At 43.2% G+C, this 25,977-nt stretch overlaps 4 protein-coding genes across 5 annotated transcripts in view; 2 read left to right on the top strand and 2 right to left on the bottom strand.

The window, feature by feature from the left end:
- The window catches only part of med12 (mediator complex subunit 12), a 99,945-nt gene extending 94,999 nt beyond the window's left edge, over positions 1-4,946 (top strand). For both annotated transcript variants that reach the window (XM_084331255.1, XM_084331254.1), the window contains exons 39-43: positions 1,171-1,397; positions 3,131-3,362; positions 3,615-3,899; positions 4,269-4,350; positions 4,487-4,946. In XM_084331255.1, the coding sequence (XP_084187381.1) occupies positions 1,171-1,397; positions 3,131-3,362; positions 3,615-3,899; positions 4,269-4,350; positions 4,487-4,524 (864 nt within the window). In that variant the 3' untranslated portion in view covers positions 4,525-4,946. The remainder of the gene's footprint in view (positions 1-1,170; positions 1,398-3,130; positions 3,363-3,614; positions 3,900-4,268; positions 4,351-4,486) is intronic.
- Positions 4,947-10,483: 5,537 nt separating this feature from the next.
- mars2 (methionyl-tRNA synthetase 2, mitochondrial) lies at positions 10,484-16,500 on the bottom strand. The gene is made up of 3 exons (XM_084331631.1): positions 16,017-16,500; positions 13,090-13,424; positions 10,484-11,934 (listed from the first exon to the last, which is right to left on the bottom strand). The coding sequence occupies exons 1-3, from the start codon at positions 16,282-16,284 to the stop codon at positions 10,747-10,749; spliced, it is 1,791 nt and encodes a 596-aa protein (XP_084187757.1). The 5' UTR covers positions 16,285-16,500; the 3' UTR covers positions 10,484-10,746.
- A 221-nt stretch (positions 16,501-16,721) lies between these two features.
- LOC311243231 (magnesium transporter NIPA2) lies at positions 16,722-23,358 on the top strand. The gene is made up of 6 exons (XM_084332375.1): positions 16,722-16,932; positions 17,496-17,628; positions 17,872-17,928; positions 18,871-18,961; positions 19,826-19,986; positions 21,913-23,358. Exons 2-6 carry the CDS (start codon positions 17,496-17,498, stop codon positions 22,569-22,571), a joined length of 1,101 nt encoding a protein of 366 aa, XP_084188501.1. The 5' UTR covers positions 16,722-16,932; the 3' UTR covers positions 22,572-23,358.
- A 135-nt stretch (positions 23,359-23,493) lies between these two features.
- Positions 23,494-25,490, bottom strand: timm8a (translocase of inner mitochondrial membrane 8 homolog A (yeast)). The gene is made up of 2 exons (XM_084332376.1): positions 25,277-25,490; positions 23,494-24,855 (listed from the first exon to the last, which is right to left on the bottom strand). Exons 1-2 carry the CDS (start codon positions 25,385-25,387, stop codon positions 24,694-24,696), a joined length of 273 nt encoding a protein of 90 aa, XP_084188502.1. The 5' UTR covers positions 25,388-25,490; the 3' UTR covers positions 23,494-24,693.
- Positions 25,491-25,977: the final 487 nt, after the last annotated feature.

The raw sequence follows: 25,977 nt of genomic DNA, 5'->3' as shown, positions 1-25,977 counted from the left end.
TAAACTATATCTTAAATTATGGCGATGTGTCTAATATGGCTGTCGCGAAGTCATTGATAAGCGACAGCCATATTAGACACATAGCCATAATTTAAGATATAGTTTATGCATTCGCAAAATATGAGAGCCGCTGTCATTGAAGGGCTTCTACAACGGAGGAACGGCCGCTGCTGCTGCTGGAGCTGAACAGAGTCAAGCCGCGGGCGGCGCACAGAAGCCGGGGATAAACCACCGCGTCGCCCCGCTGCGCTTCAGGCTCAGCAGCCTCCACGGGCGAAATAACATATAACGTTACAGTTCCACACTGATGTACAGTGAGTGTCTAATATGGCTGTCGCGAAGTCATGCCTCTCCCTCTGAAAGCCCATTCACGCTGTGTATCATAGAGACATAGAGCACTGGGTTTTATCACTGGAGATATATTTCTCACTCACCATTGTATTTTGCGCCATCTGACAATATCATAATGATGTGTTTTCTATATTATATCCACAATCATTAATCTAAAAAATTGTATGGGCTTTGATTAAACATGTAACCTACACCTACTGTAACTTACTGTACCTCTGCTTCCTACAGCACAGCAGGTAATGGCGTTAATCAATGGAACGCGAAACATAATAACGTTACGCTTTCTAGTTCAGCGCATTTCATAACTGTATGGGCTTTGTTTATACACAAGTGAATCTGGTAGTTGGTTGTTAAAAACGCGAAACATAATAACGTTACGCTTTCTAGTTCAGCGCATTTCATAGCGCTCCACTGCTACCGCAGCTGAACACAAGTTGGTTGGAACAGCAGCCCAACACAAGTGCGTTGGTACACACAAGTTGGTTGCCTGCGCTGCCGCTCGCTTGCGCTCCTTGGATTTCATTTGGGACGTGGGACGACTGCGCTTGCCTGCGCGTGGGGGCGGGGGGGCGCGGCCAATCAGAGAAAAGCCGAACACAAGTTGGTTGCCTTTAATATTCATGCGGGCGGGCCCTTATACTGACTTATTCTTACCAGCAGCATGTCTCCCTTATACCTCTTTATAATATTTTCTCATCTATTTTCTCATAATTTCTTGCATGCATTCTCCTTGGACTATGCTGTGTGTAGTGCCGTTGACACACGAATGCAATGACCCCGAGGGTGAAAGTGAAGTTCTTTTTGCCTCTGCTTCTCCAGAACATATCCCAGGGCTACACCACATATGGCTCCCACATGGGGATGCAGCAGCACCCCTCCCAGGCCGCCGGCCTAGTAAACCCCCCCTATGGGAATCCAGGCTTCCAGGGCTCCCACCCCGGCAGCAACCCAGGCGTGGTGGAGCCTCTGAGGCAGATCCAGCAGAGACCCAGCGGCTACGTCCATCAGCAGGCTCCAGGCTACGTCCACACCATGCAGAACACAAGGTCGGCAGGCCCAGCGAAGCGCTTGCTTTTCCTGTTTTTTCTTTTCTTTTTTTATTGAATAGTGTAGCGTTTTTCTTTTTTATATATATCCACTTTTTCTCCTATTTATCTTGTATTTTCCTCCCATCCCAATTTAGTCTTTATGCCAATTTCCCCCTCCCCTTCCTGGTCGTTGCACGCATTTGCCCCCTACTTGCCGGTCTAGGGAGCCCTGAAGTCTATCACATGCTTCCTCCGATACATAGGAGACAGCCAGCAGCCTCTTTTCACCTAGCAGCGAGGACTCTCATTGGGTGAGTGTAACGCGTTGGAGGGCACACTACCTCACCCAGATCCCTTCCTCGCTGTGCAGGCGCCCTGACCGACCTGTTGGAGTCACTGTTTACAACGACCACCCACCGGCTTCCCTCCCGCTGACACTGCCAAATGTGTCAGTATGACGACCGGCCAAGCCGTCGCTTAGTCCGCTGCGCTACCCGGCCGCCTGTAGCGTTTTATTATTATAATTGTTTTTCTCAACTAGGCACTCACTATTCGGGGTAATCTCACGATTCAATATAGATTCTTGGGGTTACAATTCGATTCATATCGTTTCTCGGTTCATTACATGCATAGATTTGTTTTGAGATAGCTGGTTTTGAGTTACTTTTGACTGCAGTAGGCGGTTTAATACGTCTCAAAGAAAAGAAATGCACAGAATCAAATGAAAACCTTGCCTACCATGTTGTAGCCACATCTGTGCTTGTGGAGTCCGTTTCTGCTCAAGGGCATGCAGTGGAAGAATCCAGTCATTTGTTATCGGTATATCACCAGGTAGATTACCAGGTCGGTAATGTTAGTTGTGAGCTGCCATTCGTTTGCAACGTGAGTCTGAAACATTTAATTAGTTTGCACCTGTGTTGCAATTTCATGCATTACTCTAGTTTGTAGAACGCAAAACTCAAGTTGCCAGTCTTCTGTAATATAGTGAGTAGTAACTAATGCCTGAATTGCTTATGTCCACACAAAACACATCACATTTATCTCTTCTTGGCACCTCTTTCTCATTAAAAAGCTGACGGGACCCTGGGCTCAGTTGTGTGGATCATGTATGGAAATCTTTGATTATCTACAGTGCTGTAGGGTCTCAGATCAATTGAAATTAAACTGAACTGAGTAATTTTCTTCGCCCGTTCAGAGTTGGCTACAGTTTAGAAAGGTTGTGCAGCTGCATTGATTTACAGGAATGTTTGCTAACATTCCTGGAGGTTGTCGTTCCACTTCTTTGGCTCTGGGAGGTGGCGTACAACGAGTCAGTTTTTAACATTAGTAGGCTATTCCCAAAATACTTCACCATCGTTTTCAAGCTCCTTCTTCCCGGGAGATTCCAAAGTGTCTCCTGATACTCTCCTCTGAACAATAAGATGTTCAGTCTGACTTTCATCAATTACGAGCTTGAAAAACGAAAATATGAATTGATTCTTGGAATTTGTGAATCTATTTTTAATCAGTAGAAGATATTGTGATTCTTATATTAATTGAGGCTTGTAATCGGGAGAGTATCTTGGTGGTATATATCCAGTTTCTGCCATTTTAAGTTTAAAAATTACGTTTACTGAATACAAAGGTAAACCAATAGTAAAGCTTGAGAGCTTTGCCTATGTTCATAGAACTAGTTATGATTCTCTCTCTCTTTCTCTCTTTCTCTCTCTCTTTCTCTCTTTCTCTCTCTTTCTCTCTCACTCTAACTACAGGTTTGCTCCCCAGTCCCTCCAACAGAATCCCATCATGCACAGCTTGGGCCACATGGGGGGCGGGCAGGCGGTCCACCCAGGCATGAGGCCCAATCAGATGCTGGCAGAGCAGCAGCAGCAACAGCAGCAACAACAACAGCAACAGCAGCAACAACAGCAGCAGCAGCAACAGCAGCAGCAGCAGCAAGCACAGCAACAACAGCAGTATCTCAGACAACAGCAAGCACTCAGAGTATGTTATTATTTTCCCTTTTCCATGTTCCCTGTGTCTTATGTGATTCACTGTTGTTGGATTTCACTGATAACTGTTTTCATACATGAGTTGTTGTTGTTGGCTTCTTTTAATTGAAACTTAATTGTACCTATATGGAGAACTATGTAATGTTAGTGTTTGCCAGTAGTTCAAAAGTCTATATACCACAGACATTTCCTTTTCCCCTGGGTTAAACCTGCACTCTTCCTTTCCATGTACACTGTTGTCTAGCAACAACAGGCCCAACAACAGCAGCAACAACAGCAGCAACAGCAGCAGCAGCAACAGCAACAACAGGCCCAACAACAACAGGCCCAACAACAACAGGCCCAACAGCAGCAGCAGCAACAACAACAGGCCCAACAGCAGCAGCAGCAACAGCAGCAACAACAGCAACAGCAGCAGCAGCAGCAACAACAGCAACAGCAGCAACAGCAGGTACCATCGGCCCAGCCACCAGCCCAGGCCCAGAACCAGGCACTGGGCATGCAGCCCCTGCCCCCACAGCAGCCTATGGTAGGTCCTTGAATCTCAACCAGTAGATTATGACCCAAATCGTGACCAATTGGACTGTTCTCATTGGTTTGCAGACATAAGACCATAAAAATGAATAAATAATAATTGTTAGCTTTTGACCTGTTTCACAAACCATGCTCGTTTTGATGGAAAACAAGATGGGTCTTGTCCAAAAGGAGAGCACATCTAGATTCAAAACCACAAGGCTCTATTTCAATTACAATCCATGTTAGTTTAGATAATTTAGTTTAGTTTAGAGAGTTTAGATAATTATACCAGATGTGATTGTGCATTCAGCTACATAGCATTGATGTCCTCCACTAGCTGGCTGTCATTGTGAATGACGTGAGTGATGTGTCTTTGTTTCAGTTCCCACGGCAGGGAATGCAGCAGACTCAACAACAGCAGCAGACTGCAGCACTGGTGCGGCAGCTCCAACAACAGCTTTCAAGTAAGATGACGACAAGCCATTAAGTTTTGTGCATATTGTGTGCTTTTTGTATACAGTTGTTGGTGTTTCCAGGTATTGATATTGATTTAACTAATCCCCTTTTTATTTATTTAAAAAAAAATTCTCCTCTCTCCAGATACGCAACCTGGACAGAGTACCAACTCATATTATTGATAGTGCTTGTCTATAGTAGTGTGCAGAGAATAGAGAAACCCCTCGGTGTGTGGGGATATCCCCAGTCCATAGATTGGCAGGTGGAAATGTCCAATGGTGTGCAGACCCTGTTTGTAGAGGTGTAGGCTCTTAGGAGGGAACATTGCTCTAGGCCCTAAGGACAACCAGATGGACAAACCACAACTCGACCACCAAGGCTACATGCTGTTTAGAAAATATCTCAACTTCAGCGATGTAATCATGGTAAATCCAAGGAGGGATTGTGCTGTGAAATAAAAGGATCATGGAGAATAAAGGAAGAGTTTATGTAAAAAAAAAAAAATACCAGAAATTATAAGAATAATGCAATTTTTTTTAATTTTATTTCAATTTGTACAATTTTTTCAGTTTCGTGTATTTCTCATTAAAAAATCATGTCAGTTTTTATGTCTTGTGGTTGTGTTGTTTGCATTTATTTGATCCTAAACACTGCATAACAACATTTCAATGAGAAGTTGACATCTGTGTATCTGCTCCTCAGCAATGTTAATTCATGGTGTTATGTGCTTAATGTCTAGGTGCTTAATAGTTATTCATTGGAAGCTTGAATTTATAATAAAACACAAGATACTTATGGCGTTCAAAGAAGAAACTCACTGCCATTGCAAAAAAAAGATTTACATGCAGGTAATGACGATTGCCACCTATCCTACCACATGTCCACCATGTATAGTCGGGCCTTAAATATTTGTATATTGACACCATTTTTACAATTTTGGCTCTGTATGCCACCACAAGGGACTTGAAATTAAACAATCAAGATGTGCTATAAGTGCAGCCTTTCAGCTTTAATTTGATTAATACATTTTTTACATCCAAATCAGGTGAACAGTGTAGGAATTGCAACATATTCTACATGTGCCCCCCTCCCCATTTTTAAGGGACCAAAAGTAATTGGACAAACTAATACCGGTAATCATGAATTAAATTGTCACTTTTAATACTTGGCTGCAAATCCTTTTCAGTCAATAACAGCCTTGAGACTGGAACCCGTACACATCACCAGACGCTGGGTTTCCTCCCTGGTGATGCTCTGCCAGGCCTCTACTGCAACGGTCTTCTGTTCCTGCGTGTTCTTGGGGCATTTTACCTTCAGTTTTGTCTGCAAGTGAAATTAATGCTCAATTCGATTCAGGCCATGTGGTTGACTTGGCCATTGCATAATATTCCACTTCTTTCTTTGCCTTAAAAAAAACTCTTTATGCTTCGGGTCATTGTCCATCTGCACTGTGAAGTGCCGTCCAATGAGTTCTGAAGGATTTGGCTGAATATGAGCAGATAATAAATTCATCCCTCGCCTCTGGAATCGTACCCCCCACTCTCAAACTGGCTGCAATTACTCCCATCCTCAAAAAACCTGGTGCTGACCCAGCCGACTTAAATAATTATAGGCCCATCTCCAACCTTCCCTTCATCTCAAAAACCCTTGAGAGGGTGGTTGCCGCACAGCTGCAATCCCACCTCGACACAAACAATCTCCACGAACCCTTTCAATCCGGTTTCCGCCCACAACACAGTACCGAAACAGCCCTTGTCAAAATCACCAACGACCTCCTCCGTGCAGCTGACTCTGGACTTCTCACCATCCTCATCGACCTCAATGCGGCATTCGACACCATCTCCCATCCAATACTCCTGGACCACCTGGCTGGCATTGGGATAACTGGTGTCGCAGTTCCAAACATCACCATCTACGGCTTCCCTGTACCCTTCTCCCCCCAAGTCAAAAGCCTCTGTGTCATTCTGGACGGTTCCCTCCTTTGCACCACACATCAAATACACCACCCGGTCTGCCTTCTTTCACCTCCGTAATATCTCCAGACAGAAATCCTGGTCCACTCATTTGTCATATCCCGGATCGATTATTGTAACGCTCTCCTCAGCGGCCTTCCCACCAAACTCATCAACGGACTCCAAATCATCCAAAACTCTGCTGCTAGGATTATCACCTGCACAAACTCATCCCACCACATCACCCCCGTCCTCATTCAACTACACTGGCTCCCTGTGCACTACCGGATTGATTTCAAAAACCTCTTACTCACCTTCAAAGCCCTCCACAATCTAGCCCCCACCTACATCACTGACCTCCTCCAAGATTACACCCCCTCCCGCACCCTCTACTGGACTCTTATCCATCCCCAGCTCACACCTCAGTACCATGGGTGCCTGAGCGTTCAGCTGCTCGGCTCCCAGACTCTGGAACTCCCTGCCCCCACACATCTGACAGTCAGACTCACTCTCATCATTCAGATCACAATTGAAAACCCATCTGTTCAAACTCGCATATTCACTATAAGCTCCATCACTGCCCAATATCACCTACTGTTTGTTTGTCTGTTATTTTAACTTCACTGTTTTTTATACTTGTTGTTTATCTTATTATTTTCTTAACCTCGTCTTTTAACTGCCTTGCTTACTGGGCATACTCACTATAACGGCACCCTGTGTGCCACTGTTTTATATTTCATACGTTTACATTGTTTGTCTTGTTTTTTAACTCTGACACTTTTGCCAAGATCATTGTTTTACTCTTGACTGTTCTGCTTTTATGCCCTGTAAGGTGACCTTGGGTGTTTTGAAAGGCGCCTCCAAATAAAATGTATTATTAGATGATATTGCCCAAAACACTTCAGAAGCTTTTGTCAGCAGTCACACAATCAATAATTACAAGGCAACCAGTTTCATTGGCAGCCATAGATGCCCACGCCATAACAATACCACCACCATGTTTCACTGATGAGGTGGTATGCTTTGGCTTCATGAGCAGTTCCTTTCCTTCTCCATACATCATTCTGGTACAAGTTGATCTTTGTCTAATCTGTCCATAGGATGTTCGAGAAATTTACCGGCTTTTGCTTTTTATATATAAGATGTTTTTTGGCTAACTAATACGGTCTTCCTGTTTTTGAGGCTCACCAATGGTTTATATCTTGTGGTGAAACCTCTATTCCTGGGTTGTGGACTATCTGACGGGAAGACCACAGTACGTGCGCCTACGGAGCTGTGTGTCAGACAGACTGGTCAGCAACACCGGGGCCCCGCAGGGGACAGTGCTCTCTCCCTTCCTCTTCACTGTCTACACCAACGACTTCCACTATCGGTCAGAGTCCTGCCACCTTCAGAAGTTTTCTGATGACTATGCGATAGTGGGATCTATAAAGGACGGTGACGAGAGGGAATACCGGGAACTGGTAGTGGACTTTGTCACATGGTGCGATAAAAACCACCTGCAGCTAAATGTGGCGAAGACCAAGGAACTGGTTGTGGAGCTGGGGAGGAGGAGGAGTGCACCTGTGACCCCCGTTTCCATCAGGGGAGTTGATGTGGACATGGTTGAGGTGTACAAATACCTCAGTGTGCACATCGACAACAAACTGAACGGGTCAAAACATGCAGAAGCACTGTACAAGAAGGGCCAGAGCAGACTCTACTTCCTCAGAAGGCTGAGATCCTTCAATGTCTGTACAAGGATGTTGAGGATGTTCTGAGTCGGTGGTGGCGGGCGCCTTCTTGTACGCTGTGACCTGCTGGGGCAGCGGACTGAGAGCAGTGGACACAACGAGGCTGGATAAGCTGGTCAGGAAGGCCAGCAGCGTGGTTGGGGTGGAGCTGGACTCTCTAGCGAGGGTGGCGGAGAGGAGGAGCCTCGCTAAGCTCCAGGCCATCAGGGAAAACCCCACCCACCCACTATACACAGACTTGGCTGACAGGAGGAGCATGTTCAGTGCTAGGCTCACACTACCCAAATGCAGCACTGAACGGCACAGGAAGTCCTTCATTCCAACAGCCATCAGACTATAATGCATCACTGTGCATCACTGAGCACAGAGCGGCAGCTCATTAGTGGCAGGAGGACGCGACTAGCGGTCTCCAGGCTCCACAACAGGGGGCAGCGACGGCTGCCAGACATAGATCTAGGTCTTATTGGAACCCAAGGAGGACAATACACTACCTAAAGCATACTGCACCTTGTGACACTGTGAATACTGGAATATATATTTCATTATTACATGGCGTTTTCATATTCGCCGAAATGCTTGCTTGTGATTGGTCAATAGCCCCCCGACAGCGGTCATTATCAGACAATAATGACCGCTGTGGGACAATAATGACCGCTGTGCGCAGCTGTTCGCAATCAAGCAGTTGTTTCAGTGCAATTAGACACTGCCGGTGTTCTGCTGCCGGCGATGACAGGGGGCGGAGCCAGAACGCAGCCAGAACCAGTGTTGCGAGTCGATGTAAAATGAATTGGGTATATTGTTAGTAAGTTAGCCATGTAATAAGCGGGATAATGTATAGCTATACTCGATCATTGTCGCAAAATAATTGACCTTCACTGACGTTTAAAACACCTCGCCGAGGCGGCTCGGTATTTTAAACTCTTGTCGGTCAATTATTTTGCGACAATGACCTCGTAGCTATACATTATCCCTTACTTAGTTAGATGTAAATTATAATTATATTGACAATTGTTTACCCCATGCTCAGTATATTCTTACTGTATTTATTTCTGTATATTTTATTTCATCCTATTTTATTTTACTCTACTCTTATCCTAGGCAACTTGATTTGATTTGTGTTATCATTCTAAATTGTGACCTGTCCTGTCTAAATGTTTAAATGTTGAGCGATTTGCAGTGTCTAATTTCCCACGGGATAATAAAAGTATTTCTATTCTATTCTATTTTACACAGATACACCTACCTCCTGGATAGTGTTCTTGGTCTGCATTTAAAGCACATCTTGATTGTTTAATTTATTTCAAAATTCCATTGTGGTGGTGTAGAGCCAAAATAATGAAAATTGTGTCGATGTCCAAATATTTCTGGACCTAACTAGATAGATGAGCAGCGAGAGAAGGATAGAGCCGTTAGAAAGAGGTTGAGGAAGGTAGAGTTAAGTACAACATTTCGCTGCACCAGGGATATTTAGAGCAAAGAACATTTTCAACAGAAACAAGCGTTTGTCAAAGTAGATGGGGTGTGTTGCATCTGTTGGGATGTGACTTAAGTCACACTTTCAATAATGGCACTGGATGAATCTGAATTAATAAGGCCAATGTAATCAGTGTATACAAAAATGTATAATAAGCTCTACACTGAAAACCTGAGAGGAAAAGCTGAGAAACACTTGGAAGAATGCCCTGACTGCCCAGGGATGAGCTAGGCAACCATCCTCAAGCTGCAGCTTCAGTCATACCAGTCACAGTTAACAAATGCCTAAATATGAATGACTGGAGGGCCAATTTACAGGTGGACATGTGCCATTCTACTTTTGGTATATTATGGCTGTGTGGTAATGGTAATGGTATTTTTGGCACAGAATTACTTTGTGGTTATTTGATGACTTGGTTGCCCGTCCGTGTGACCTTTGGCCTTATAATCACACTAACTACAGCTAGTCCCCCCCCCCCCCCATTAATACCACTAATGCATTTTAGAAGTCAATCCTGTTGATAAATGTATTATAAACTATATCTTCATATCAATTTATTCAGAGTTCTAATGACTTTTCCATCATTCTGATGCGTCAATCTCCATACTTTGCTTAACCAGAATTGGCAGATAGATAAATACATTTTGGCATAAATATACAGTGTGGAGGAAAATGTTTATTTCATTATCACATTGAAAACAAACAGCGCTAGCGGCTAAGTGGCACAGTGGGCAAGGCGCTCGCCACTAATGCAGGATATGCTGGGTTCGAGCCCAGCTCTCGGCGTTGCTACCAGCTTGGCTGGTCGTTCATACTAATACAATTGGCAGTATTAGGGGGTGGGAAGCTGGTGGGTGGGGATCGGACATTGTGGACAGCGATTCCTACAGGTCGGTTGGTGCGCCTGCGCAGCAGAATCAGGAAGCGACGGGGGCAGCGTGAACCTCCCACGCGTTACTCCTCGCCACAGAGATCGCGCTGTGCAGGTGAAAATATGCGACGGCTGCCTCCTCGTGTACCGGAGGGGACACGTGATGCAAGGCTTCGTCCACATTGCAGCCGACCAGTGGGAGGCATGGCCTAACAACGTTCGAGACAGGGGAGGGGTAGAATTGGACAATACGAAATTGGGGAAGGGAGAAAAAATAGAAAATGGGGAGAAAAAAGAAAACAAACAGAGCTGAAATGCTGTCTTTATTGACAACACCTACAGTAGACACACAGGAAGCATAATCATAATTTCTTTCATGTCAGTTTTGCAGCTTTTTTAGTTTTGGGTTTTCCTTGCTTGGCATTTGGCCTCTCCAAACGACTGAAGAGCACTCCAGAGTCAGGACCCAACGGTCTGCCACCATAGGGACAGTCCTTCCCCTGATAGCTGGGCAAGAAGTTCAGAGCAGCCCAGCTCCTCTCAGCTAGTCCAACCCCTAGCCGAGACAGAAGCTTGTCAGCCATCACTGGCACTATGGGCTGAAGGAGGGTACCGTACATCCTCAAGCACTCAAGGGTCACATGGATGATGGTATCCAACCACCGTTGGTCTTCACTGTCCCCTCTGTTCAGCTTCCATGGTGAATGACGCTGAACAAACCCATTGGTCTGCCTCACGCAGCCACTGATGGACTCTAGAGCTTTGTACGTGTGCATGCTCTCGTAGTGTTGCTCCACCACGGCCGGGAGACATCTAAGGCTGTCCAGCATGTGGTAGTCTTCTGCGACAGCCCTGCCCTTGGGCCCGAAGGTCTGTCCCCCGGGGAAGGATTCAGAGCAGAAACGAGGGAAGACCTGGGCCGGGTTGAGGGAGGGCGCCGTGCAGCGGTTCAGGAGACCACCCAGAGTGTTGGCCAGCTCTGCGTTGAGCAGCTTGACCACCTTGTCGTCGTTGTAGTCACAGTCCGTGTCTGGGACACCCTGACGTAGGAGGAAATACCTCATGCCGTCTGTCGTGAACCTCTGTGACCTTTCAAGGGGATCCACCACATTCCCCAGACTTTTAGACATCTTCTTGCCCTGTACTGTCCAGTGAGAGTGCACATATATCGCCTGTGGCAGCGGGAGACCAGCTCCTAGAAGGAAAGCCGGCCAGTAGATGGCATGAAATCTGAGGATGTCCTTCCCCACGACATGGTGGGCAGCGTTCCACCATTGGTCGTGTTTGTATGGATAACCAGCCACTGTGAGGTAGTTCACTAGAGCATCCAACCACACATAGATGGTTTGGTCAGGGTCGCCTGGGACCGGAATGCCCCACTGAAGACGGCTCCTCTGGCGGGAAACAGAGAGGTCAGGGAGATCCTCCTGGAGCCAGTGGACAACAGCCTGGCGGAAGCGCTCGGGCTGCACAGCACTGGGGTTCCCTTCCAGCCAGTCCAACAGCCGAGGCCGGAACTCAGACAGACGGAACATATAGTTCTTCTCCTTAATCCACTCTACCTGCAACAAAGCACCAAGCTGATTAGCATGATATAGACTTTGCACCTACTCCTGATAACGCTTTTGTGTATCTTCAGTATGCATTTGATATGGTATAGACTAGAGTACAAGAGCAGCTCTGTCAAATGCAACTTGTTCTAATTGCAGAAAAAACTAAACATGTTTTTTTTACTAATTCTAGAACAGTAAGCTCAACATTGTGATGGTGAGAGATGGTCAACAAATGTAGTTGGCATCTACTTTTAAATACCTAGGATTTTTAATTGATGACCACTTGTCTTTTAAAGCATATCCATTATGTTACAAAGAAGCTGAAGCTTTTACTAGGATTTTACTTTAGAAATAAGTCTTGCTTTTCTTTTGGTGTGAAACAGAAACTAGTGGAGTCTACCTTTCTACCGGTGATTGATTATGGTGATGTGTTATGAATGCCTCTGCTCACTGTCTCCACATGCTGGATAGATAGTATCATGGGGCTCTGAGATTTATTACAAACTGGATCTCTTACTCGCCATTGTGTATTATATTCAAAAGTGAACTGGCCTTCCTTATGTGCACGTCGGCTCAGTCATTGATTTACAAGGCCATTCATGGTATGGTTCCGATTTATTTATCGTCTCTTAAATTTGAATGGTGGAAATTACAATCTCCGCTCGAAAGATTTTCGGCACTTTGCTGTTTCCAAAGTCCGAACAGAAATGGGGAAAAGGCTTTTAGGTTTTCCGCACCTACTGCATGGACCAATCTCCAGTCCAATCTGAAAATTCAAAGCTTGGTAACCCTGAATGTATTTAAGCCTATTGTAACCAGGTTTTCTGTGTGCAAATGTTTTATCTGATCATTTTGTAACGTTACTTTTATCTGTAATGTCTGTGTTTATTTTGAAACTGTCTTGCTGCTACTCTTGGCCAGCTCTCCCTTGTAAAAAGAGATCCTGAATCTCAATGGGACAAACCTGGTTAAATAAAGGCAAAATAAATAAAAATAAAACCTTGGTTACTTATATAGGGAGAGGGTTGTTACTGCATTGCAATGTACTTACAGGTACTTTGAATGTAAACAAACTATTTTGACCACATAATATGTCTTTGGGTTTCATTTAGTGCCTATGTAGACAATTTCATATTCATTCATGGTCTCCACATCCCAGGTTACCTTGTGACCGCTCTCCAGGGACACCTTGGTCTCTGTCCCTGAGGAGTCTGTAGCATCTGCCACCTGGGAGGGAGTGAGGAAGCTCTCGTCCTGCATTGAGTACCAGCCTTCGTAACTGCCTTTGTAAATTAGGCCTCTGTCCAGAAGCAGTGACCAGAAATGCTGCACTGCATGACTGTGCCTCTGCTCAGTGGTTCTGATATAGTCTGTGTATGAGATGTTGCAGCTTCTGAAGAGGTGTTTGAATCTCTCAGATATGTCAGTGCAAAAGCTTAGTGGATCTTTCCCTGCAGCTTCTGCAGCCTGTTGGATTTTCAGGCCATGTTCATCAGTACCTGGAAAAAATATTTAAATAAAGGCAGACACCATTATTTGATCAATAAGTCAAGTCAAGTAAAATGTATTTATAAAGCACATTTCATACACAGAGGCGGCAATCCAAAGTGCTGTACGCAAAAAATAAATGATAAAAAGGCACCGTATAAAAAAGAATGATTATCTGGAATTAAAATATATAAAAGGAACACAGAAGGGTACAGTATAAAAGCAGTACATGCTCACAAATAGATTTTCAGTGCATTAAAATAAACAAAAGTGCAGTAAAGTGCAAAAAAGAGTGCAGTGGTTTAGCAGCAGCGGTTAAGCTGTAGCCCTATTTTCAGAAACTTCGCCTAAAGGTACATGCCTAAGTAAATGGAAGATTGCTCTACCTCTACAAGGTCAATTTGCATGTTCTAGGAATCTAGGAACATCTAGGGACCTGTGGGTAGAGCTGCCGCGATAACCGCATTACTGCGGTATCGCTGTTGCATCACGCCCACCGCAGAGTTAGGCTGAATACCGCATCACCGCTGTTTTTTATAATAATAATAAAGTAGCGCACAGACGTTGGGCTTGCGGCTCTGCAGATATACCCTACTCGGTTCCAAGCGACCCTATTGGGTAGAAGTGGTACCAGAAAAGTCATGTGAAACACTGCAGACCACTGATTGGTCAGAAGAGAGACGCGGCACACGTTGGAGCCTCCTACACAAAAGCAGGAAGCCGCCATCTTTACTGCCTCGCTAAGGATGCATTTCATTCAGGATTTGTTTGCAACAGCACCAAGTGCAATAAACAAAAAAGGATGGATTCACTGTGTATTCTGCCTCATTTATTGATGAAACAAAACCGACATCAACCCAATTTACCACTGAGCGGAGAGTTTAGTGTCACAACAAGATCGCTGATGTGTTAAGCTTGTTGTTGTTGTTAGCCTAATGCTAACGCTAACGTCAGCAGATAGACACGATAGGTAACGTTAAACCCGGGTTGCTTGGTAGAATAGACACAATGAGAGGTAACGTTAGCTTTAGCAGAATAGACACAACGAGAGTCTGGTTAATGTTGTTATTGATTGATTGATTGAAACTGTGTTAAACTCTGGCTTGCTGCAAGCCCTCGGACATAGCTATGCTCACGGAGATTTCAGTGTACACAAGCGGCCCCGCCTGCATCCCCACACGGAGACAAACGGAGTAGTACCTGCAGTGGAAAAGGAACAAAGTACCAGGTACCTAAAGCGGGTTGAGTCGAGTAGGTACTATGCAGTGGAAAATCCATTAGACTAGAGGCAGGGTATATGCTATAAAGAGTAGACTAAAAAAAAAATGCTTTCAAACATTTCTTTTTTGTAGTTATCGTAGCGGTACGAAATATTTCGCAAATTTGTGCGGTAAGGAAAAGATCAATACCGCGGCAGCTCTACCTGTGGGTATGTATTCCCAGTGTCTGAAATATTGTGTCTGTTACTAGGCTTGAGTAAATTGTAAGGAAAAAAAGGAGAATATAAATTATGATTTTTTTTTTGCATCTGTGCCGGTGAATAACACCATGTTACAATTGTGTTGGAACCGAGCTCGCTCACTGAGCTCATTCAGCACCTTCTTGAGATCAAGTGTACACATTTTTTTATAATTAGCATTTTTTCGATAAATTTTTATTTTCGGTAAATCTTAACATCTGTAAAGATTTAAATATACACTTTGACTGCTGTTTTAATAGGGTTAAGGTCTTTACTCTTGGCTACATTTGAAAAATAACCTCTTAACATCCAAGGGCCCACGTGTGATAAAACATGTTTTGCCTATTCTTAAAAATAGGCAGAGTTGGGGCAGATCTAATATCTTCTGGCAGTTTATTCGAGCTGTGTGGCATAGTAGCAGAATGCGGCTTCACCATGTTTTGTGCTGGTCCTAGGAACAGTTATACAATGTCCCTGATGAACTAAGTGGTCAAGACAAGAGGGTTCATATTGTAGAAGCAACTTAGATATGTATCCAGGACCTGACCCGTTGAGTGATTTATAGACTAGCAACAGTATTTTAAAGTATATTTCTATGACAGACTGGTAGCCAATGCAGATATTTGAGGACTGGTGTAATGTGTTCAGCTTTCCCAGTCCTTGTTAAAACCGTAGCAGCAGCATTCTGAATGAGCTGTAGTTTGCTTTTTGGGGGAGGCCTGAGAAAAGACTGTTAACAATAGTCTAACCTGCTAGAGATGAAGGCATGCATTAGTTTGTCTAGGTCTTGTTTGGACATAGCCTCTAATTCTTGCTATATTTTTTTTATATGGTAAAAGGCTGATTGTCATATTCTCAATACACTCATTCAACAATGACAATGAATGAATGAATGAAAACTTTATTTAACAGATTGCAGAATGGGTACAATACAGTACAGCTCAATACATACAATTGTTAAGGGGATGCTGCAGACCAGAGAAAGACGTTTGTCTTGTTTACATCAGGGTCCCCCATTTTCAATTCATAGTGACATTTATTATGACGTCATACACAACATACATGACATCATGACATTTATGGCATAGGGACATACATGACATACAGGTATATAGTACAATGCATGCATGTATGAGATATTTACCTGTGGCAAATTTCGAGTTGAAGCCCTGCAGTAGCTTATACCTGTGTAGGCAGTCAGCTATCACGGCCGAGTACAGGTGTCCTATATGAGGGGAGGCGTTGACATAGAAGACAGGGGTAGTAATGTAGTACTTCTTCTCATCTCGTGAAAGGCATGATGTACTCGCGCATCTCCACACAAGCCTTTGTTGATTTGTTGACACTGCATTATGATGTAGTCTTCGTAAAGCTTTACAGTTTCTGATCATGCAAATATATGGACTCCTCATCGTTCGATACCCACCAGTAAATGTTAATTTATACGGTACATTAAAGTAATTTAGTCCCACACGGAATCATTAACCATTTCGGTGTATAATAAATATGGTCCAATTCGGAAAAAGCATTTGAAGACCCTTGAGTAGTCGTAGTCCTCGTCGTCGTTGTTTCTTGATCGGTAAGATAAATATATAGTCAAATTGTGTACATTTGTACGAAGACAGCCAACACGTGTAAATTGTTTCCTTGGTCAAGGTTAGTTGTTCTTCCGGGTCCTACAGACAAACGACAGTCTTCATCCAATCAAAGGTCGAATAGTACATAGACCGCCCCTTTCGAGGAGGGCCCTCGAACACAAAGCACCAATCACATCACGAACACCCCCCGTCCTCACTGCCGCTGCTACAGCCGTCTGTCAAATTCAGGACATGTTACATTTTGAAAACGCATGTGTCTGGTGTCAAATATTCATAAACATTTACCGAAACGACAGTAATATTCCCCCAGCTATATTTGAGAAGACGTATTGACTTTGTAGCATCATCTAGGTGGCCTGCTGTCTGATCTAAACTAGTACAGTGACAGATCAGGAAGTGCTGCAGGGGCCAGTCAGCTGCTCAAGCTGTCAGAAAACCCATGGGTTGAAGCGAAAACAAAAGGTAAAAACATACGTTTTATTTGCCTACCAGCTCTTCTATCTAACCGCCTCATTTGATTTAGGTGATTTTAGCACACAGTTAGAAATATGGAAGGATAATCTTTTTCCCCCCTCTGTAGTTTTAAAATGGGGTTATATTTCAAGCGATCGTCTGAGAGAACATGAGAGAGCACTAAAACCATCATGTGATTTGAAGTAGCCTACTGTTGGACTGACTCCTTCTTATTTCTCCCCAATACGAAAAAGTATCATGGTGTTTCCTGACCAAATAAATGATCGGTATCATGGTTTAGATTTGATTATACCATTACAGGTATTACTACTTTAGTAAAAAGGTGGTGCCACCATGGAAATGGATTCCTTTTCAGTCATTCTAGGGCTAGGCAGTACCATGGTAAATTACTTACTCTGCTATACAATGCCTGGCTGGTACTGCATGCTGAAAACGAAACATCAAACAACCATGATTCCTTTCACATCAAAGTTCACTAACAAGCCTTGTTTGTATGAAGTGCAATGATAACATTCATGATGGCATTACATGCCATTTTTTATATTCTTTAGATGGATGTAAACCGGACAGATTTCTACATAGGCCTTTCTCTTGCTATGAGCTCAAGCGTCTTCATAGGAGGAAGCTTTATCTTGAAGAAGAAAGGTCTTTTAAGGCTTGCCAGCAAGGGCTACATGCGAGCAGGTGATGTGCACACACACACACACACACACACACACACACACACACACACACACACACACACACACACACACACACAGGTCAAGTAACTCTGTGTTTAAATACTTTTGATTATTTGTTCCTATAGGCTTATGTTATGTTTATTATTATTATTATTATTATTATTATTATTATTATTATTATTATTATTATTATTATTATATGAAGATTTACTTACAAATGTGTTCATGTTTGCATCTCTCACAGGTCAAGGGGGCTATGCTTACCTCAAGGAATGGCTATGGTGGGCAGGACTTATTTCAAGTAGGTGATTGTAATACAAATGAATTCATGGCACAGTCAACTCTCCGTTTGCTTTTGTAACCCTGCTTGCCAACCATCCCTTGCAACATTGTGCTCTTTGTTTTCAGAGGTTGTTGTGGGTTTGGTATTTTTGCTGGTAGTTCTCTTCAGTTGACGCAACACCCACCCAATCTCTTATGGCCGTCTTTGAAGTGGACATTCTTTAAAAGAGCACATTTGCACATGTGGGCTGGATGAGAATAATTTATCAAAACTCGCCGCCCCCAACATTTTCAGTTGTGTGCATTTTCACATCCAGTATGTCAGTGGGTACAGACTAATATCTGTGGTGTGTTTCAGTGGCTGCAGACTCATATCTGTGGGGTGTTTCAGTGTGTGCAGACTAATATTATCCGTGGGGTGTTTCAGTGGCTGCAGACTAATATCTGTGGGGTGTTTCAGTGGCTGCAGACTAATATCTGTGGGGTGTTTCAGTGGCTGCAGACTAATATCTGTGGGGTGTTTCAGTGGCTGCAGACTAATATCTGTGGGGTGTTTCAGTGGCTGCAGACTAATATCTGTGGGGTGTTTCAGTGGCTGCAGACTAATATCCGTGGGGTGTTTCAGTGGGTGCAGAGTAATATCTGTGGGGTGTTTCAGTGGGTGCAGACTAAAATATGTGGGGTGTTTCAGTGGGTGCAGAGTAATATCTGTTGGGTGTTTCAGTGGGTGCAGACTAATATCTGTTGGGTGTTTCAGTGGGTGCAGACTAATAGTAATATCTGTTGGGTGTTTCAGTGGGTGCAGAGTAAAATCTGTGGTGTTTTTCAGTGGCTGCAGACTAATATCTGTTGGGTGTTTCAGTGGGTGCAGACTAATATCTGTTGGGTGTTTCAGTGGCTGCAGACTAATATCTGTGGGGTGTTTCAGTGGGTGCAGAGTAAAATCTGTGGTGTTTTTCAGTGGGTGCAGGAGAGGCAGCTAACTTTGCTGCATATGTGTTTGCTCCTGCCACACTGGTGACCCCTCTGGGAGCAATGAGTGTACTTGTGAGGTAACAATGTTACATTTGGTTATATATTTTTTTATTTGTGTCTTTCCCCACTCACTCCACACAAAAGACAAAATTAAATATAACCATCACATGATATACATGCACATAGTTACAATTATCAATAAAAACTATTTAAATTTAAATTATAAATAAACGTTTATTCACCAGAATAACATTTAATAGTTAAGCACCACAATTATAGTCAGCCATCACCTCAGAGAATATCACATCATATGTAGTCCAAACTGATTTATTTCAGAATAATTGCTGTTCTTAATTCCCTTTTTAAAACTGATTTTACTTGTTATCTGGGTTAAATACAGTGATAGTCTGTTCCAGTTTGACATACATCCGATTTCTTTTAAAGCATTGGTTTTAGGTAAGGGTAACATGAAGCGTTTTGTAAAAGCATGTATCATAATGATGTCTATTATCTGTGTGTGTTATCAATATCTGTGTATACAAGTATGTAGGTCCTCTTAAAGCATAATGTTTCTTATATATTGGATCAGGCTTTATGTCAGTTTCTTCTACCCTCATCCATGACATACTGTACATCCCTTCCAACTATCCCTCATTGAGCAGTGAAGAGCAGTGATCATTCTCATGTCATTCTCATATTCATAGTATTCTCATGACATGTCTTCTTTTGCCATACAATAAGGCACAGAGCCACAGCTCATTGGCCATGGGTGTCATTTAATGATAATCACCTGCTATTCATTTGCGACCAAGATGTATGTGCAATCGAATACTTTTAATTCCAATGATAGATTCCAATTGCATTCCAATCATAGATTCCAATGCTCCTAAAACATTAAGCAGTTTAATTAACTTGCATGTTTTTCTTCTCTTTACTTCCAGTGCTGTGCTTGCATCCTATTTCCTGAATGAAAGGTTGAATGTGCATGGGAAGATTGGTTGCTTGCTGTGCATCCTGGGTTCCACTGTGATGGTCATCCATGCTCCACTGGAGGAGGAGGTGGCCTCCCTCAGTGCCATGGCTGAGAAACTGAAGGACCCAGGTATGTAGATGACCCTCTTGGAACAGTCAACTACTCTGTTGACTGAAGTGTAATGTGGCCACTTAACCAATCAGGTGCAACGTCGGTGTGAGTGAGGTTTGGTAATTCATTATGTGGAGCAGAGACATCCCAGCAGAGTATTTTGCTCTATTCATGGCAGTAATAGCAGATATTCATAGTATGATCCCAACTAGAGTGAAATAGTGTGTGTTATGTATTATTAGTAATAGTAATAGAGATTGACTGATAATAGTTGATGTTGGGAATAGTTCTGCCACAATGCTGTCCTGTTTAAAAAAACAAAACAAAAAAAAGTCTCATAATTTGGCCACATCGAGTTATCAACCCCATGTGTAACATTGACAAAATAGGTTACAAGACTGACTGGTATGGGACATAGCCCAATTGACCTATCTCAAACCCCACCCTTTTCCTCCACAGTTGTGATTAGAGGATCAAGAAAATAGGGTGGGGTTTAGATAGGTCAATACAAGTAGGCTAGGGTAGACACTGACAGGCTTTCAAGCAGTGCAGTTCTGTCATACAACATAAGACTAACTCTCCTCTTTCTTTCTAGGAGTGTGTGACTTGCCCCTTCATGCAGATAGTGATGGGTGTTTTTTAAGGTTCTCAAGCTTCCTGGAAAAACTGATAATTTAAAAAGTGTAGTTTTCCTGTCATGTGAAATACATAGAGAATTATAAAAAGCCATGGAAAACATGTGAAACTGCACCACAGTGGACAAATAAGTGATGGAGAGGTTCACAGCAAGGTCCTGGGTTCGAACCCCAGCAGGGGGCCTTTCTGTGTGGAGTTAGCATGTTCTCCCCGTGTTCGCGTGGGTTTCCTCCCACACCATAAAGACATGCATGGTAGGCAGGGACTACAGATGAAAACTAGCTCATTAGATAATTCTGGCACATTTACATTGATGTGGAAACGGAAGATGTTGATTAATGTGCACTGTCCCTGGGTAAAAAAATAAAGAAATAACTTAAGTATTTCCCAGTGTGATTTGATTTCATTGATATCCTCATGGGACCTTTTTTTAAGGGCAACTCTTAATGTCCAATTATCTAGCAGTCTCAGTCAATGAGTCAACTAGATGTCCCCCTTGGAAGGGTGTGGGCGAAATGACTTATACTCAAACCATTGAAACAATTCGGACTTTATAAGAATGTTCGTTTATTTGGACTTTGATGTCCAGCATCCAATTCATCCTTGTTGTAATAATCACCAGGTGGTCAATTAAACAAGTGGTTAGCTTGTAGCTGATAGTTAGTAGCAGCTTACATCCAAGCATTAGTGGATAATGTTAGTAGAGGTCGATATGGTATTTGGTAATGTTCAACCAAGTCGACTCTGATAATAGTTAGTTGATTTTAGCAACCGCCGGTACTTGATAGTGTAGCCAGACGTTTAGCCAGGTAACAGTTAGCCAGACGTTAGTCAGTCTGCATGTAGTTAGTCTATAGTCAGCATGTACATTCAGTCAGCGTTTAGTCAGTCAGCATACAATCAGAGGTTAGTCAGATTATTTACCTATACAAAGGAAAGGAAATAAACAGCATTAATTAGTAACTAGATATATGAATTAAAGAGAAATGCGGATATTAACGGCGCATACAATGCAACGTACCGTTGGCCAGTCAAGAGTTCGCCCACAGGGCTTTTCACCTTACAGTCTAGGCTCAGAGTGTCACTTAAATAGCGCGACGCGCCAGCGCAGAGACAGCTTACCTGCTCAGTCGCAATACGTACTCCAAAGTGCGTCCACTAGGCGGCACCAGATAATAATTAACTCATGCAATAAATGTATACAATAAATGTTACTCATGATAATAATGAAGGATAATAATGATAAATATATTGGGAAAAACGTCGGATAATTCTCCACTTAATGTATTGTCGCATGCTTCATCTTAGGGTTCATCGTGTTTGCCGTGTGCGTTGTGGTGAGCAGCCTGGTCCTGATCTTCGTCGTGGCCCCACGGTACGGGCAGAAAAACGTGCTGGTCTACATCCTGATCTGCTCCGTGATCGGCTCCCTCTCCGTGTCCTGCGTCAAGGGCCTCGGCATCGGCATTAAGGAGATGTTCGCCGGGATGGCCGTCCTGAGGGAGCCCCTGTTCTGGTCCTTACTCGTCTGCCTGGTGATCTGCATCAGCATTCAGATCAGTTACCTGAACAAGGCCCTGGACATCTTCAACACCTCCATAGTCACCCCCATCTACTACGTCTTCTTCACCACCTCCGTCATGGCCTGCTCCGCCATCCTCTTCAAGGAGTGGCTGAGCATGAGCGGCGACGGAGTGGTGGGCACCATCAGCGGCTTCCTCACAATCATCCTGGGGATCTTTCTCCTCCACGCCTTCAAGGACATCACCTTCACCTGGGATTCCCTCCCACTGTACCTGAGGAAGAGTCCCCAGGGCTCCCCCTGGGGCCCCCAGCCCTACGTGGCCATTCCCAGCCACGAGAGCCAAGCGGAGGACGAGATGAAGCCGCCCAGGGAAGGGAGCTCCAAAGGAGGATACCCGCCTGAAAACTCCATAAGGAGGAACAATAGCGTTGTTACTACTTAGCATAAGGACCAGTGGCCGTTATGAAACATTTTTCCGCTGCCAAGCTTTACAGTGTGGGAAGAGATTTACTAAACGTGGGATTGACAGTCTGCCTTACAATGCAATAATAATGCAATAAGCACTGGATTTATTGCAGAATTTTAGGGCTGGGCGATATAACGATAACTATCGCGATATATTTTAATAATCGATATCGAATATCGAAATTAAAAAAAAAATCGAAAAATCAACAGGGCAGTTTTAAAACCAGAGACAGTGGACAGACTTGTCTTTCTTGCCTGCAACTTAAAGTAATGGCTTTGCTTGTCCAAATGACAATACTGACCAAATTCAGATTTCTTTTTATCTTGTCCATTTATTTTGTTTGCTTTCTAATTTAAAATACATTTTGAAACAGTCTGTACACAGTAGGCTATGTGTGCTAGCAGAACTAGACTCCAGTCACGAGTCACAGTGCACATGTGCGGTGGTTTGTCCACCAAAAAAGCGCCAAAAGATCGAAAATAAACTAGCAGAGCCAGAACTGTTCAACTCCTCTGGAGCCACAGCCAGCTTTAGCTTTTAAACAAGCTGCAGCCTGAGAACTGGAGTGTGAGGGGATGTAACACTAAAGATGGCGGCAATGACAAAGAATTGCTGCAAAATAAACATAAATCTGTTGTTAAAAAAAAAAAAAAAATTATACTTATAACAATTCGATAATTATCGATATCGAGAAATAAAATAAAATTATCATATCGTTATCGCGATATGATTTTTTTCCATATCGCCCAGCCTACTGCAAAGGTATATTTCATCTGTTTTCTTTGTCATATAGCAGTACAAGAATCAGTACATGCAAGTTAAGTTATTTGACAATGATAGTTAGGACAAACATGATTCATAGTATAATTTAATTTTAATTACATTTTACTGAAAGTGTAGACATGTGTCAAGGTGTTACGTTTAAAATATGTTGAAATACAGTAATTTCTGGACATAATCGTGAGTTACGACTATTTGTGATTGAACAGCATTTAAACCAGTGTGTGCCTTGTTGCCAATGACATTTTTGCACTTTTAACATGTACGAGTTGTACAAATAAGCTTTACAAACAATTTTATGACCAAAAACTAATTTCCTTGGGATGTAGTTCAGTTGTTATCACCTATATTTTGACAAAGTTACTGAAATACCTCATTTTACATTATCAGCATTAGTTCCAACTGAAATTCCTTCAAAATGCATTATTTTCTGAGTAGCACTTTCATGTTTGTGAATAAATAACAAGTACAGCACTGGAATTACTTTGCATGTGTAAACAATACTAAAACAGGGGGTTGATTGGCATTTCCTTTATTGCTTATACAGTAGCTAAAGTAGATCATGCCTCTTTTGTTCGTCCTGTTTATTCTAACCAGAATGCAAGTTTCCAATGGCTCTCCAGAGTTAAGTTAATGTCCCAGATGTTTGCATCTTGCTATTGATTGATTGAAAACGTTAACAGATTGCAGAATGGGTACAGTACAGCTCAATACATACAATTGTTAAGGGGATGCAGACCAGAGAACGACTATCGGCTCAAACACTTTAGTTACTAGTAGTAGCAAAACGTCAGAACCAGGGGTGCAGTCGTAATATGGGCGGAGGCCAAACGGTATCCTATTATTATGCAAAGTCTAGGCACTTATCACCTAGACTTTGCATAATAATAGGATGCGCGCACTTCGAAGCCCAAACGCCGTTTGACCGCGGTTGCCCAGCACTGCACTACTGGTCAGAACACTTGGATGTCATGGTATCAGTTAGGGGGAGGCTAATTGTGTGGGAAAGTACTAACAAAGTCATTACTAGCAACTGGTCACAATCTCACTTTACGACAGTCTCACAGGATCCTGCTGATAACAGGGAGAAATCAGCCCAAGACCACTGAGCGTCTCGGTGAGGTGACAGGATACATGTAGTTGACCCCCCCAGAGGCACTTGTTGTATCAACAGCAAGTCAGCAACGCTTCACATTCCTTTCTCCAGGTTATTGGACCGTTCTCATATTGCACCATATAGAAAGCCAGCAGGGCCAGATCCTGGATAAGTGGCTGCTAGCATCCGTCTCGGAAGTTCATTCAATGACTTGAGACTTTGCTATTCCGACATGCTCTCTGAGATCGACCCCCCAGTCCTCTGTGTCTGCTCCAGTCTGTTGAGGATGAACTGGCTGGTGTCAATAAATCGCTCCACACAGTTAACAAGGCACACCTCCGTCCTGGTGTCCAGCTTTGGGCCAGGTTTATCCATACACTTCTCCTGCAAAGAAAGTACACAATGTGAATTATTGCGCTCAGTGGCACGCATAATCACACGAGGTGATACGAGCAATTCATTTAACTTGTTGTGAATAGTAAACAGGTTAATCCAATGCAAAGTAACGCATAACTCATTTGCGTCACTCCCGTGGCTTTACCTAACGTTACACCTGCTCTAATACAGTAGCTAGCATTGCTAACGCCCATTGTTACTTGATGGTAAGTAACCCACTAATCTAACGTTACCTTAACAATACTGTGACGATTACGAGAATACTATATACGCGCATCACTGTCATTTTCGACATACTTGATTGCACAGATGATAGCTTATAAATATATAACCGTATATGTAATGTTGCATAGCTAACGTTGGCTAAAGGCTAGTGTTAAAATGTTAGCTAACTGCAGGCTTGTCTTACCCAGCAAACTTCAGTCATTTGATGCACCAATTGCTGAAATCTTTGTTTTTGAGACTCCATTTCAATGAAGTGCTGAAGCTGAGGGTCCGTTGTTGCTCCTTGCCCGTCCATGTTTCAATATAACCCGTTTGTGAATGGACAGATATGCTGAATTTTGACTAGATGTAGTTTGAACGTCTAACAGTTTCTGACCTTCACGTGCATGAAGAATAGCACGTCGCGAAATAGGAACTAGGTGGTCCAATCAGAGAGCACGTTCGGCACTGACCGTACGTACATCGTGTCTTGGCTGCGTTATTTTATTCCGTAACCGCATTTCTGGCAGACGCTCTCTGATTGGCCACTGACTGATTGATTGATTGATTGAAAAGTTTATTAACAGATTGCAGAATGGGTACAGTACAGTACAGCTCAATACATACAATTGTTAAGGGGATGCAGACCAGAGAAAGACTTTCGTCTTGTTTACATCAGGGTCCCCCATTTTCAATTCATCATAACATAATATGACATACAGATAGACAGTACTGCTAGTGCTACATCTATACATTTATGACATATCAGATTTGCAAATACAGTACTGTTTGTGATACAAAAGTGTCCAGAAAAGGAGTGTATATACATTTGGCGTAGAAACTGTACATTGGAGGAGGTTGGTTGGGTGGGGTGGGGTTGGGTGGGTTGGGTGAGGGCTGTACATT

Source organism: Notolepis coatsorum, assembly GCF_963971535.1.
Source record: "Notolepis coatsorum genome assembly, chromosome: 16".
Taxonomy (NCBI): Eukaryota; Metazoa; Chordata; class Actinopteri; order Aulopiformes; family Paralepididae; genus Notolepis; species Notolepis coatsorum.
The sequence above is the reverse complement of the archived record's forward strand: the minus strand, read 5'-3'. Positions and strand labels throughout refer to the sequence as shown.

Coding starts and splice junctions, on each gene's coding strand:
- mars2 (XM_084331631.1), bottom strand. CDS start 16,284: ATGAGGAGTCCATATATTTGCATGATCAGAAACTGTAAAGCTTTACGA. Junction 13,425..16,016: donor CAACTCGAAATTTGCCACAG/GTAAATATCTCA, acceptor TATTTTTTCCAG/GTACTGATGAACATGGCCTG. Junction 11,935..13,089: donor CCCTGGAGAGCGGTCACAAG/GTAACCTGGGAT, acceptor GCTTTGTTGCAG/GTAGAGTGGATTAAGGAGAA.
- LOC311243231 (XM_084332375.1), top strand. CDS start 17,496: ATGGATGTAAACCGGACAGATTTCTACATAGGCCTTTCTCTTGCTATG. Junction 17,629..17,871: donor CAAGGGCTACATGCGAGCAG/GTGATGTGCACA, acceptor CATCTCTCACAG/GTCAAGGGGGCTATGCTTAC. Junction 18,962..19,825: donor GCAATGAGTGTACTTGTGAG/GTAACAATGTTA, acceptor CTTTACTTCCAG/TGCTGTGCTTGCATCCTATT.
- timm8a (XM_084332376.1), bottom strand. CDS start 25,387: ATGGACGGGCAAGGAGCAACAACGGACCCTCAGCTTCAGCACTTCATT. Junction 24,856..25,276: donor AAATGACTGAAGTTTGCTGG/GTAAGACAAGCC, acceptor CTTTCTTTGCAG/GAGAAGTGTATGGATAAACC.